We start from the raw sequence: 14,760 nt of genomic DNA, 5'->3' as shown, positions 1-14,760 counted from the left end.
ATAGCAAAGTCATGTTCATCTCATTATCAGCCGTGAGACCATTGGAGGGGTGGAAAGTAAAGGCTTCTATTATCCATAACCTCAGCACTTGCTCAGGTAGAGTGGTTAGCTCTACACCCGGTTGCCTTTGCTCCCATGAATTAACCTGGTTCTCATTTTTGGTTTAGGCTGAGTCAACCTCATGACCATGTGCAGGACAGGTTTCTTAAAGTTTTCGACTTCCTGATGGGGATTACATAAAATCAGCTTCATGGTCCGTCTCGCACTTCAATAGATTCACAATTAAGTATTTATTTATTTTCCACCTAGTCGATACAATGATTGCTTAAGGCAATTTTTAATGGTCAAAAGTGGTACATGTTTCGTATGCATTACTTTGTCAATTTTATATATTTTTCATCTAAACAGTGTTATGTGGCTGAAGATGTTGATAATATACGAAACATGTACCACTTTTGACCATTAAAAATTGCCTTAAGCAATCATTGTATCGACTAGGTGGAAAATAAATAAATACTTAATTGTGAATTCCTGATGGGGAATCGAACGTACGTACTTCCGAGTGAAGTGAGCGCGCCTTTACCGTACTAGCCAGGGAACCCGTTAATCCACATATAATGCCGACCCCAACCAGTTGGAAAATGTCAAAGAAGAATTTATCTTGTAATGCAAGACAATGAGTTATTGCAAGAAATAAAAGCAATCGGTTAGTTTCGCATCAGCTGACACTCTTCATTTCCAATCTCAGAAAGCAAACAAGTCCGCCTCTGTGGTGTAGTGGTTAGTGTGATTAGCTGCCACCCCCAGAGGCCCGGGTTCGATTCCCGGCTCTGCCACGAAATTTGAAAAGTGGTACGAGGGCTGGAACGGGGTCCACTCAGCCTCGGGAGGTCAACTAAGTAGAGGGGGTTCGATTTCCTCTTCAGCCATCCTGGAAGTGGTTTTCAGTGGTTTCCCACTTCTCCTCCAGGCAAATGTCAGGATGGTACCTAACTTAAGGCCACGGCCGCTTCCTTCCCTCTTCCTTGTCTATCCCTTCCAATCTTCCCATCCCCCTGCAAGGCTCCTGTTCAGCATAGCAGGTGAGGCCACCTGGGCGAGGTACTGGTCATCCTCCACAGTTGTATCCCCATACCCAGAGTCTGAAGCTCCAGGACACTGCTCCTGAGGCGGTAGAGGTGGGATCCCTGGCTGAATCCGAGGGAAAAACAGACCCTGGAGGGTAAACAGATTACGAACGAACGAAAAAGCAAACAAACAAAAAATAAACAATTTTAAATACAGAATATCCAAACGGCAATCAAAGCAAAAGTATCTCCATAAAGGCTTCCACTATGTGTAACCTTGGCACTTGGTTGTTGGCTTTATGTCCGGCCCGCTGGAATTAATCCAGTTCTCCTTTCTGGTGTAAGCTGAGTGAAGCACAGGTTCTCCCCAGAAATGGAAATTTTGTTTCTAAATTTTCGTCTTCTTCACGGGGAAACGGAGCCACGTCCCTCTGGATTAACCGAGCAGGCCTTTATCTCCTCGGTTAGGCATCCGATGTAATATCCTTTGAAAATGACGGGGACCCACTAGAAACTGCATGGATAAAAAGTTACAGGATTGTGAGCAACTGCAAAATGACCTCGATAATGTTGTGAGATGGACAGTAGGCAATGGTATGATGATAAACGGGGTTAAAAGTCAGGTTGTGAGTTTCACAAATAGGAAAAGTCCTCTCAATTTTAATGACTGCGTTGATGGGGCGAAAGTTCCTTTTGGGGGAGAATTGTAAGTATCTAGATGTTAATATAAGGAAAGGGGTAATCACATAAATGAGATTTTAAATAAAAGGTACAGATCTATGCACATGGTTATGAGGGTATTTAGGGATTGTAGTAAGGATGTAAAGGAGAGGGCATATAAGTCTCTGGTAAGACCCCAACTACAGTATGGTTCCAGTGTATGGGACACTCACCAGGATTACTTGATTCAAGAACTGGAAAAAAAAAAAAAAAAAAAAATCCAAAGAAAAGCAGCTCGATTTTTCTGGGTGATTTCCGACAAAAGAGTAGCGTTACAAAAATGTTGCAAAGTTTGGGCTGGGAAGAATTGGGAAAAAGAAGACGAGCTGCTCGACTAAGTGGTATGCTCCGAGCTGTCAGCGGAGAGATGGCGTGGAATGACATCAGTAGAGAAATAAGTTTGAGTGGCGTCTTTATAAAAGTAGGAAATATCACAATATGAAAATTAAGTTGGAATTCAAGAGGACAAACTGGGGCAAATATTCATTTATAGAAAGGGGAGTGTCCGCCTCTGTGGTGTAGTGGTTAGCGTGATTAGCTGCCACCCTCGGAGGCCCGGGTTCGATTCCCGGCTCTGCCACGAAATTTGAAAAGTGGTACGAGGGCTGGAACGGGGTCCACTCAGCCTCCGGAGGTCAACTGAGTAGAGGTGGGTTCGATTCCCACCTCAGCCATCCCTGAAGTGGTTTTCCGTAGTTTCCCACTTCTTTTCCAGGCGAATGCCGGGATGGTACCTAACTTAAGGCCACGGCCGCTTCCTTCCCTCTTCCTTGCCTATCCCTTCCAATCATCCCATCCCTCCATAAGGCCCCTGTTCAGCATAGCAGGTGAGGCCGCCTGGGCGAGGTACTGGTCATACTCCCCAGTTGTATCCCCCGACCAAGAGTCTGAAGCTCCAGGACACTGCCCTTGAGGCGGTAGAGGTGGGATCCCTCGCTGAGTCCGAGGGAAAAGCCGAACCTGGAGGGTAAACAGATGATGATGATGATGAGAAAGGGGAGTTAGGAATTGGAATAACTTACCAAGGGAGGTGCTCAATAAATTTCCAATTTCTTTGAAATCATTTAAGAAAAGGCTAGGATAACAACAGATAGGGAATCTGCCACCTGGGCGACTGTCCTAAATGTAGATCAGTATTGATTGGTTGATACTCAGTACCAGTAGTTCGAAAAAAATATTAAAAGATTACCTACCGGAAGTTTTCATACATGTTAGAAAGTAGTGGTACGCTTGACTGTATCCTATGAAAGGTCAGAAACCATTATATTGTGATCAACTTAGTTACCTACAGAGAGTACAGGAGGAGGACAGTCCGATTCTGTAGCTGAAAGGTCAGCGTACTGGCTTTCGGTTCAGAGGACCTCGCGTTCGATTCCCGGTCGGGCCATAGATTTTAAGCATGTTTGGTTAATTCTTCCAGCTCGGGCGATGTTTGTGTTGGTCTTTATGCACATCTCCACAGAGGACTGGGGTCAGGAAAGGCATTCGGCCGTAAAACTGCGCTTAATCCACGTCAGAGCCGACTTCATGCCAGGAAGAAGAAGGGTACATGGAAAAAAAAATGAAGAAAATAAATCAGATGAACTCATCCCCCTTTTGACAGCAGTCTACACAGCAGAGTGTGAACTTCTATTAGAAGTATTATTCTGTCTGACTTAATGTTTATGATTCTTACGCACTCCACTGATATATGTTAAGACGTTCAGCAGATGATTCCAATCCCCCAAAAGGAATAATGACAACAGAACCCCTATGAATTTATGTGAACAATTCTGAAGCGTTAGGTGAATACAGCTTTATTTTCCATCTAAGAGATTTTGCTTCTTCCCCCTGACCCAGCCTTGTTATAGGTATAGTAAGAGATGGGCAGGCATTACGGCAGTGTTAGAGAATGACGTCACGTAGGACGTACCTGGTTCAGTGATAGCAGGGCGGCCTGTACGCTTGCCGCCGTCGAGCCGCTGGTGTTGCTGGACGTCACCTGACTGCTGACTCCCGAACTGGGGGAGCTCGCCGTCCCACTGGCTTGTCCCGCATTCCGCTGGGATACTTCCGTCACCTGCGAGGACATTAGCCACACATGAAACATGGAACAGTGATTGCAATGCGCCTTCAAGCTTGCTGTCTAATACACAGATATGTAAGAACCACTTTTGGTATTAACCATTTTCAAAATTATGTACAACTCCCTCATCTTTTCGAATGATCAATTCGTTCTTCACAAGTAATGCTAAAAGAACAAAAGCCTATAACTACTACAGGCCTACTATTCACTGCCGCCCCACGGGTTAGTGGTAGCGAGCCTGCCTCTTACAGAGTTCGATTCTCGGCCAGGTCAGGGATTTTTACATGAATCTGAGGGCTCGTTCGCGGTCTTCTCAACCTACGCGAGAACAACTGAGGAACTACCTAACACTGAGATAGCAGCTGTGGCCTAGAAAGGCCAGAATAACGGCGGAGGGGTTTCGTCGCTCTGACCATGCTTCACCACAGAATCTGAAGGCCTTGTGGTTGAGCAGCGATTGCTTTGTAGACCAAGACCCGTCTCATGGTTCCGTAAATTTTACTTGAAAATACATATGGAAGCTTCTATCCAGACCCTGCATGTCTTGAAATGCGAAAAGGGAAGTTGTCAGAACTTCCACTGACCGCTATTTTGAAGATGTCAGCCGTAGGCCTACTTGGTGGGAGAACATACGGACATTCCGCCGCAGAGATTACATATCTGTAAACAAATATTAGTGTATATCTTGGTGCTAGAAGTCACGTTCCGGAAAGAAGAGTACGTTGAATAAATCTCTTCTGAAAATGTAAAAACAGTGAATTATTTTTTTTCACTGAACCGTATTTTTTTTCTTGATTGGTACAGTGTAATAACTTTTACGATGTAATCTTAATAAAGTAGGTACATAATACACCATTCTTTTTATTTGTGCTTCCTACAATGATAGACTGTCTAAATCTTACGAAGTATATCATGACACTTGAATACTGAATGTGTGTGTAACCATGAAGAGTTTTCTGGAGTTAGTCTTTCTCGTATGCAGTTCTATAGAGGTGATGTCCAACAATTTGGGCAGAGCTTTCAATGACCAAGACGGCTAAATCACACTGCAGATTCTTGGGAATGCCCACACTGTTGAAAAACTGAACTACGAATTGTGATATGGTTCCTCTTGCTCCGATGACAAGTCCTACAACCCTTATACAGAAGATTATGAACATATTTCACTATACTCGAAACAGAACTCTAGAACACAATAAGTAAGCGCACTGAATCTTGAATTATCTACTGTTATCTATGCTCAACGGAAATAATTAAGGTACTGTACAGCCCCATTACAGACAAGTTTTACCTGACTTTTTTCAAAACTGACTTTCCATTATCAATTGTAACATTCTAATCAACCAGCACTGATCTGCATTTAGGGCAGTCCCCCAGGTGGTAGATTCCCGATCGGTTGTTTACCTAGTTCTTTCTTAAACGATTTCAGAGAAGTTGGAAATTTATCGAATACCTCCCTTGGTAAATTATTATATCTTATATCACTTTATATTACGAATTGAGACTATATGAATGCAACAATGAATGTAATTAGCAAATTAATGCAGACACCCAACCTTGACGTTAGCACAGAAACGGATATAATAATGAACTTCTGGGGCTAAACTGAGGCATCTAGATATTGTTTTTAAACCGGAGTGCGTGGACTTGAAGGCATCCGGAAAAGAGAAAGAAAAATTCTAGGTCCAAATGTAAAACATGGAATGAGGAGACTCAAATCTAACAAAGAATTGTACCAAAGAACAAAAGGAGTGGTTGGACTGATGAGGAAGGGAAGGTTACACTTCCGGTACGGACACTTGCTGAGGACGGACAGTAACAGACTAACGAAGAGAATCTTTGAATTCTTCAGGAAGAAGAAGACAGAGCTGAAATGGTTTCGAGAAGTGAGGTTGGACTTGACAAAGATGGGGGTTCCGATTTAGACAAGTCGTCAAAACGTTCGGTGGTTTCCAGGAGACTGTCTTTTTTTTTTTAAAGGAATAATTCTGTTACCATATGTTTTCTTTTTCACGTAGTTTATTACTTTATTCATTCAAAATTACTTCCGGCGGACTGAAGAACCAAACACTTAGGCCTATAAATTTCAATGTTAAAATCCCTGGACCCGATTAGGAATCGAACTCGGGGCCCCGAGGACCGAAGACCAAGACCGTGACCACTCAGCCATGAGGCCTGATACAGAAATTAATAATAATAATAATAATAATAATAATAATAATAATAATAATAATTGTTTGGCTCACCGACTGTTTTTCCGATTTTCTGAGAGGCCGAGGTGCTGACATTTTGTTCCAAGGAGTTTTTTTATGTGCCAGTAAATCTACCGACACTGGATGCCCCGGGTTCGATTTTCGGCCAGGCCAGATAATTTTATCTGGATCAGTGGTCTGATTCGTGGTCCACTCAACCTACATGTTTACAATTGAGGAGCTACGTGACGGGGAGATAGCGGACCCGGTCTGGAAGTGCAAGAATAACGGCCGAGAGGATTCGTCGTGCTGACCACACGTCATCTTGTAATCTGCAGGCCTTCGGGCTGAACAGCGGTCGCTTGGAAGGCCAAGGTCCTTCGAGGGCTGCTGTGCCATGGGGTTTGGTTTGGTAAATCTACCGACACGAGGCTGGCGTATTTGGACACCTTCAAATACCACTGGCTCAGTAGGGATCGAACCCGGCAACCTGAGCTCAGATGGTCAGCGTTCTACCGTCTGAGCTGCACAGCCCGACCACAAAGAAACAGGGAAAGCGAATGAATGGTTCGATTCCCGGCTAGGTCCTGGTAGAAATCCCTCGTCTGGACGGAAATCAAACCGGGGGCCTCCGGGTAAGAGGCAGGTGCGTTACTCTTACACCCCGAGGCTGTCATTCTTTTGATTATTATTATTATTATTATTATTATTATTATTATTATTATTATTATTATTATTATTATTATTATTTCGTCTAAGACAGAGAAGATCAGTGACAATAATTATTATTGTGTCCCTCTGATAGGCCCACTGGTCCAAGTGTGCTCGAACACAAAATGTGTCCCACTCGGATAGAGTACACACATATTCTGATCAGACAGTACCTACGTAGTTTAATACGCCATTGGAGATGAAGTAGTCGAGAGAAAATATACAGAAAGTTCATCTCAAAGGAATAACTTCCGTGACACCGTTTGAGAATGCATAAAAGATTCAAGGGATGAGAAATGTCCGCTTCGTTCGGCTGATAAGAGCGCATTTCCCATGCGACTCCATTTTCGAGCACTTGGTATGCGAGGGAGGACGGACCTTATTGACATGCACGATGAAGGCGCCCTCTGTCTGGTTTCGACGTATGGAAATGTCGGGACTTCAAGACAAAACCAGAAGCCGATTACTCTGAGACAATTGGAAAACGGTCTGTTTAACCCTTCTGAAGGAAAGGTTAGAACAAGTTGAATAAAATCCATTTCCGAGGACAGCCAATCATCAATCAATCATCACTGACCTGCATTTACGGCTGTCAACCGGGTGGCAGTTTCCCTATCAAGTGTTTACCTAGTCTTTTCGTAATTTAACGGACATTTCCCTTCATAAATTATTACAATCCCTACTTCCTCTCCCCATAAATACGCCCCCAATTTGTCTTCTTGAATTGCTTCTTTATCTTCATATTATGGCATTTTCTGCCTTTAAATCTCCCTGTGGGTGGGGGCGGTAGAATATACATACGGTATTCCCTGTCTGTCGTAAGAAGCGACTAAAAGGGGCCCTAAGGGTTCTCAAATTTGGAACGTGGGTTGGCGACCACGGAGGCCTCAGCTGAGTCCCGGCATTGCTTCCACTTACTTGTGTCAACCTCCTCACTTTCATTTATCCTATCCGACCTCTCTTGCTCAACTCTTGTTCTTTAACGACCCCGACGGTATTAGAGCACTCGAGGCCTAGGGAGTCTTTCATTCCCACACCCTTCATGGCTCTTGTCTTTCTTTGGCCGATACCTTCATGTTTAGAAGTGTCGGATCCCTTCAATTTTCTCTCTGATTTGTGTTAATGGAGGAAGGTTACCTAGTTGTATTTCCTCTTAAAACAATGATCACCACCACCACCTGCATTTAAAAGTTGCACTCAAACTCATTGGTCTACTAATGTCATTCGACGCCATCTCTCCAATGACAACTTGGAACATACCGCGTAGTCGAGTAGCTCGTCTCCTTACTCCCAAGTGTTTCCAGCTCGAACTTTGCAACATTTTCGCAACGCTACTCCTTTGTCGGAAATTATCCAGAACAAATGGAGCTGCTTTTCTTTGGATTTTCTCCACTTCTCGTATCGAGGGTACCATACACTGGAGTTGAAGTCTTACTAGAGACTTATATGCCCTCTCCTTTACATCTTTACTACAACCCCTAAATACCCTCATAACCATATGCAGAGATCTGTAACCTTCGTTTTCAGCCCCGTTTATTTTTTAACTTTCACCCCAGCAACGCAGTAATTAAAACTGAGAGCACTTTTCCTATTAGTGTAACTCGCAACCTGACTTTTAACCCCCTTTACCATCATACCCTCATCCTCGATACCAGCTATGAAACTGCTTGCCGAAAAAGTAGCAATAACATATAAACAAACTACAAAGTTCATTGTCATAATTAAGCAGTAAATGAATATCAAATAGTTTTTTAAACCTACCCTATATATCAGGTTAAAATAAGTAGGCTACCTTAATTACAAGATCACTGTAGTTATACAAATCTAGTTGTAAGTTTAATTGCAAGTAAAATAACTTGTCATATTTCAAATTCAGGGAAATGCATGGTCGTGCAGAAGAGGAGTCTTCATAGCATCAGTCTCGCTATGTAAATAAGACATGTAATAAATAAATAAATAAATAAATAAATAAATAAATAAATAAATAAATAAATAAATAAATAAATAAATAAATAAATAAATACAAAGTATTTTTCTGCGTGAACTAATAAAGAGACCGATTGGTTCTATCCACTTATAAAAGCGGCTATCTGTTGATTATTATTATTATTATTATTATTATTATTATTATTAAAATAATAAAATTGTATATGGTAGTCTGTTAACCGTAAGGAAATCCCGTCACCGTGAAAGGATAAGCTAATCCAAGTTTTGCGGGAAAAGAGAAATGAGACAAATGGAGAAGGGGAGAGTCAAGAAGAGGTCTAGTCAGGTTTTGTTTTCAACTTGTCTCATTCTCGCTGTAAAACACTTGATAAATCGAATTTGTCTGAAGCAACAGACTGCGCCAAGGGACCGGCCCTTCGCTCCATCCACTTTCCCCTTCAGAAACAAAACATGTCCCTTTGAGTTTGTTCTGAGAACTTCTTAGGCGGGAGAATAATTAGCATTAAGTGAGACTTGGAGTTTCTTTATATAGAATAGGCATTATTAAAAAACAAGAAACTGAAGCCGAGAAATATATGAAACACTACCAGGTAATACGTAACTTTTAAAGTCTAATACAGCGAAACCCTGACAATACACACACAATAGGTCCCAGCACATCTCGCACATAAAGCCTTTAAAAGTTACTCCGTGTGTTGCGCTCCAATGCCGCCTCTTACGGTTCGTTCTTGGAATATTTTCAGCAATGCTTGGAGGAAAAGTTAAATTTTTATTACTTGTTCCCGCTAGGTCCTTAATGTGCTAGCTTGCTTTGCAAAGTACTAGTCCTGTTACCTGCGCTATGCCCTTGTACAGAACAATACTGTGTCTGCTGTTTGGTCACCTCTTTCCTCTAACACTCACATTTATTCTACTAATCAGTTTCATGTTGTCTTTACTGTACTGAAATGCCTATGTGATTCAAATAAGTGTTAAAAGAAAAGCACTTTCTCCGTCACATGAACTAGAAATAAGAAAGCATTATGAAATTACCGTTTTTAATCAGAAACAACTCACTGCTTCATAAGGCATCTATCGCCAACATTAAGAACAATCATAAAGAATCGTGAACCAATTCCTACAACTGCGTCTATTGGGAGGATGCGAGAAACACGATGATTTGGTAAACTAGAATGTCCAGATTTCCCACTTTTCGCTGATATTCCGGTTTTTTTAACCCTCTATCATGCTGTCCACGTAAAGTGTGGAATAACTTTACAAAATTCGCTTTGCGTCGCACCGCCACAGATAGGTCTTTTGGCGACGATGGTATAGGAAAGGGCTAGGAGTGGGAAGGAAGTTACCTTAATTATGGTACAGCCCCAGCATTTCCTTGGTGTGAAAATGGGAATCCATGGAAAACCATTTTTAGGGCTATCGACAGTGGGGTTCGAACACACTATCTCCCGAATGCAAGCTCACAGCTGCGTGACCCTAACCACACGGCCTGTTCTTCTTCATTCTGTTAATCTCCATCTTTTTACTTTTCTGCCCTTTGATAGTTATCTATTCGCTTTTAAAGTAATTCTGATCTCTTTGTTAAGCCCCAGTAGCTATGAAAATGAAATGGTGTATGGCTTTTGGTGCCGGTTGTGTCCGAGGACATGTTCGGCTCGCCAGGTGCAGGTCTTTTTATTTGACTCCCGTAGGCGACCTGCGCGTCGTGATGAGGATGAAATGATGATGAAGATGACACCTGCACCCAGTCTCCGTGCCGGCGAAATTAACCAATGATGGTTAAAATTCCCGACCCTGCCTGGAATTGAACCCGTGACCAAAGGCCAGCACGCTAACCATTTAGCTATGGAGCCGGACTGTAGCTATGAAGTTTCTTGTTAATTTGTTTAAGGTTTCGCAGTTTTAGGCCGTTTTAAGGAGTAGTGATCCTTGAGGTGTACGGTTTTCTTTTTGGATCGAGAGGATCAGTTTCAAATAATGCCCTTGAAGTTTTTATTTTTAAAAAGTATTTTCGTCTTTATGGGTGAGAAGTGGTGTATTAGTGGTTTGAATCAAAATCAACCCCCTGTGGGTGAGGGTGGTAGATGGTTGCCTAGTTGTACTTCCTCTTAAACGATAATCACCACCTCCACCAATCAATCAAAATCAGTCACCACATTTGTGGCAACTCAAGACAACAACGTTCTTATACTTGAATGATTTGATAGTTTCCTCTTTAATCAGTCTAATGTGTCTAAATCGAATGGGATTAAACAGTAGTAGTGTATGGAAGGGTTTCTCATGGTAAAGAACGATTTTTCAGGAAAATAATTTTATTTTTGCATTGTGTCATTGATTAATTTGCTCTTCTGCCTATGTTTAAGAAATGTGTGCTCATCCTTGGGAATGTTAATGTATTAAGGTGTGAATACAGTATGTTTACTCGGACTCGGGACTTACCAGGTTGAGCGCTTCCCGATCCGAGTCCCCCGAGTCAGCGTCTTGCGCCAAGTCCGCCGCCGCGTCACTTCCCACACTCCGCTCGTCAGCACTGAGGTCTCCGTTCAGTGGCGTTCCTGGAACAATACACAACTGCTAGAATACCTTGAACAAGTAATACAGATACATTGGGAGAATTTCACTTAACTGGTGGAAAATACCACAATGTGGAAATACAAAAATATGTTAAAGATGTTACAGTCTTCCACTCTAAGTTACACAAAAATAAATACGTAGTTTCTCAGGATCCTGCACTTGGTCCAATACTTTTCATGTTGTACACAGTGGAATCCAAGTCATAACAAAGATAGCTGAGGACTGTGAAATGAATGAATAAATAAATAAATAAATAAATAAATAAATAAATAAATAAATAAATAAATAAATAAATAAATAAATAAATAAATAAATTGTTAAATTTCCTTTTGGAATAATCAGGTGATTATAAATACGTCTTTCAATAAATTAAACTCAAACTGATAATAATTAATTTATTCGCATTTAACGATTCGCTTTCGAGACACATCTGGAAATAGTTCGAGGGGGATGCACATCTCTTTCCATCTTAGGAAAAGCTACAACCATTTGCGCAATTTTGGTTATCAGTTAATGGAATGACCAAGAATATTTTTCATAGAGCTCATTATTCTTTTCATGCAACTGACTGTATTGCTTGAAGATAAACCCACTCATTTAAGCGCCCGTATTTACTCTAGATAGGTTCCGTAAAAGAAATGAAAAGAATGGGCACAAGTTTGTTGAGGGTTACGGGAAGGAAGAATGTGGTAGGGAGATGTTTTTTATAACACACACACACACGCGCGCGCACACGTGGCAAGGCTCGTGCGACCTGATGAATGGTACCGGGAGAAAAGGGTTGACAAGACCAGTTCCACCTGGTGTCATCAAACAGCGATTACCCCGGCCCCCTCAAGTGACTTCCCGGTCTGACGTTTGATGAACTGGGCACTTATGCAGTGTTAACTACGTCACTACCTTGTATATGAAATGATTTAAAGTGTGTAACAACTCGGAAGATAATTTGAATACGCACGTTAACGACCGTTTTCAAAGGGATTCGATTTCTGTAGAACAACAATGCATTAAAAAAAAAAAGATCATTAAGAGTAATCCCAGTACCGGTACATTGAGATTACCCCATATAGTTGTCAAGTGTACAACTGGAGAAGCGCGAAAGAGTGCCAGTACTAATTATAGTCACAAGCAAGGGACTTCTTATGACCTTCCCTACGACCTCATCGCTATCGGTCATGGGTGGGGTGGTGGTGATTACTGGTTTAACAGGAAGTGCAACTGGGCAACCATCCTCTAATAACACTAATCAGAAGGCCTGACACGTCAAAAAATTCAGGCATCGGTAAAAGGAAGACACGAGCCACGAAGAACAGAAAATGAAAGATTCCCTAGTCCTTGTAAACCTAATACCAGCGGGGTCGGAAGAGAACAAGAGTTGTCCAAGGGAGGTCGGACAGGATAACTGAAAGTGAGGAGACTGGAAGCAATGCGAGGACTCAGCTAAAGGCTCCGTGGTCGTCAACCTACGCTCTTATCTTAAGAGCCTCTGGGCTCCCTTTTAATCACTGCTACCGTGCATGTATTCTACCGGCCCCAACCAAACGAACTATCGGGCCCAAGAAAGATCAGCAATTCTTCCATTTCCTTTGTGGATGCGGGCGGTAGTACATCCGCGGTACCTCTTGAATGTCGCAGGAGACGACTGAAAGGGGCTCTCAACCTGGAAGAGTGGTTTGGAGATCATGGGTTCTCTAGCTCGGTCCTTCCCCTTCTGAATTCTTCTTCAACGAGGTTTACGTCACTCATACGATCAAGTACTTACTGTCCCACATCACATGTCCGGTTATTGATGGAGAGTACGTCTTGAGTTCTTTTTTATTTGTTTCACGTCGCGCCGAAACATACAGGTCTTATGGCAACGGTGAGATAGGACAGGGCTGGGAGTGGGAAGGAAGATACCGTGACTTTTATTAGTAATTGTCTGGTTTGAAAATGGGAAACCATGGAAACTGCCTACAGTGGGGTTCGAACCGACCATCTGCCGAATGCAAGGTGACAGTTACGTTACTCAAACCACGATGCTTAAGTAGCCTTTTCTCCATCACCACCGAATTTCTCACTCTCTCTGTAGACGAATTATCGCCGGAAGACCCATATTTCGAAGGCTTCCAATCTCATGCACAGGGTCTGTGTCTAAGTCCATCCTTCCACCTCGTACATCGCTGTGGGAAACACACAGCCTTCTAAGTCTCAGATCCAAGTTTAGACGGTGCTTTCTTAAGACTGTCACTAGATCTGAAGGGGTGATTTACCTTAGTACTTCGAACACTGGATGACATGAGCCCGTTACTCATTCTTCTTAAAACTGTTCGGTCAATCAGTTAATCTGCACCAATTCATCTGACAGAAAAAGAGGGTCGTTTTGGAAAAATGAAAATAGCTCGGTTATCACTTGGCAGCCAATTATCATACCCCTATTATAAATTAAGCTTCTTGTTGTCGCTTGATATATGATGGAAGCGTCATCTGGACTGCCCCTTTTAAAACACGGAATAAAAATGACATCAGCTTTGTGGCTACTGGAGGGTGGCCCTGCACTTAACAAGGGCAGTTTAAACGCTGTTAATAATAACATGGAACGGAGAGGGGGCGAATGTGCTGTCAGGGGTGGATGAACTCTCAACCCCCATGCTCTACGCTATGTAATGAGATAGTCATAAGGGCTTAAAAGTTCTCGTGGTTTGAAGGTAATTGAGAAATGGGGGATTAAGTTAAGGGTTCTCTTTGAAAATCGAAACTTGATACAGTGATCATTGTGGAGACTGAAAAAAACTGAACTGTTATGCCAGGGTTATTACTGTATTGGGAGGTTCTCGGAATTTATAGCTGGCTCGGTGGATCAGTGGTAGTGTGTCCGACGCCATGATCTTTAGGTAGCGGCTTCGATGCTGGCTGAAATAGTCGATTTATGAAGTGTCAAAAACCTCGGCTCTCCATTTACTGTTGTTCTCTTGTTAATGAACTCTGGTGTTGCCTGATAAAATTAAATTAACACAGTACCCGTTCCAGGGAATTTCAGCCTTCGTTGCTCTGTAGCAGCAGAATCGAAATTGGTAGATTAAGTGCCTACATGGCGTCACTTCAGAAGATCTGCATCACGATAGCTAAGGTCAAATTATTATTATTATTATTATTATTATTATTATTATTATTATTATTATTATTATTATTATTATTATTATAGCTGCCTCTGTGGATCAATGGCACAGTGTCGGCCTCAAACTCAGCAGAGGTAGTCGGATTTTTGAAGAGCGGAAAAAAGTCCATTCGACGCTCCATGTCGTACGATGTTGCCATGTAAAAGATCTCTAGTGACACATTTGGTGTTCACCTGACAAAATTCATTAAATCTCAGCTATAGACGACCAAGAGAGTTTCGGTTTACTCGGTCTGCCATCTAGTGGGCCTAGAGTAAAACGGAACGTCGAAATTGACGAGCAGACAGCGTCAAATTGAAATGTCTGCACTCGGTAGCTGAGGCCATACG

At 42.2% G+C, this 14,760-nt stretch overlaps 1 protein-coding gene across 1 annotated transcript in view; it reads right to left on the bottom strand.

Annotated features, from left to right (window-relative positions):
* LOC136881320 (protein nubbin) overlaps positions 1–14,760 on the bottom strand; it is a 394,577-nt gene that overhangs the window by 20,858 nt on the left and 358,959 nt on the right. The window contains exons 6-7 of the mRNA XM_067154133.2: positions 11,139–11,254; positions 3,700–3,846 (exon numbers count right to left, since the gene is read on the bottom strand). Of these exons, the coding sequence (XP_067010234.2) occupies positions 3,700–3,846; positions 11,139–11,254 (263 nt within the window). The remainder of the gene's footprint in view (positions 1–3,699; positions 3,847–11,138; positions 11,255–14,760) is intronic.

This window comes from Anabrus simplex, chromosome 9, assembly GCF_040414725.1.
Source record: "Anabrus simplex isolate iqAnaSimp1 chromosome 9, ASM4041472v1, whole genome shotgun sequence".
Lineage (NCBI taxonomy): Eukaryota > Metazoa > Arthropoda > Insecta > Orthoptera > Tettigoniidae > Anabrus > Anabrus simplex.
Note: the sequence above shows the minus strand (reverse complement) of the source record. Positions and strands in the feature narration are given on the sequence as shown.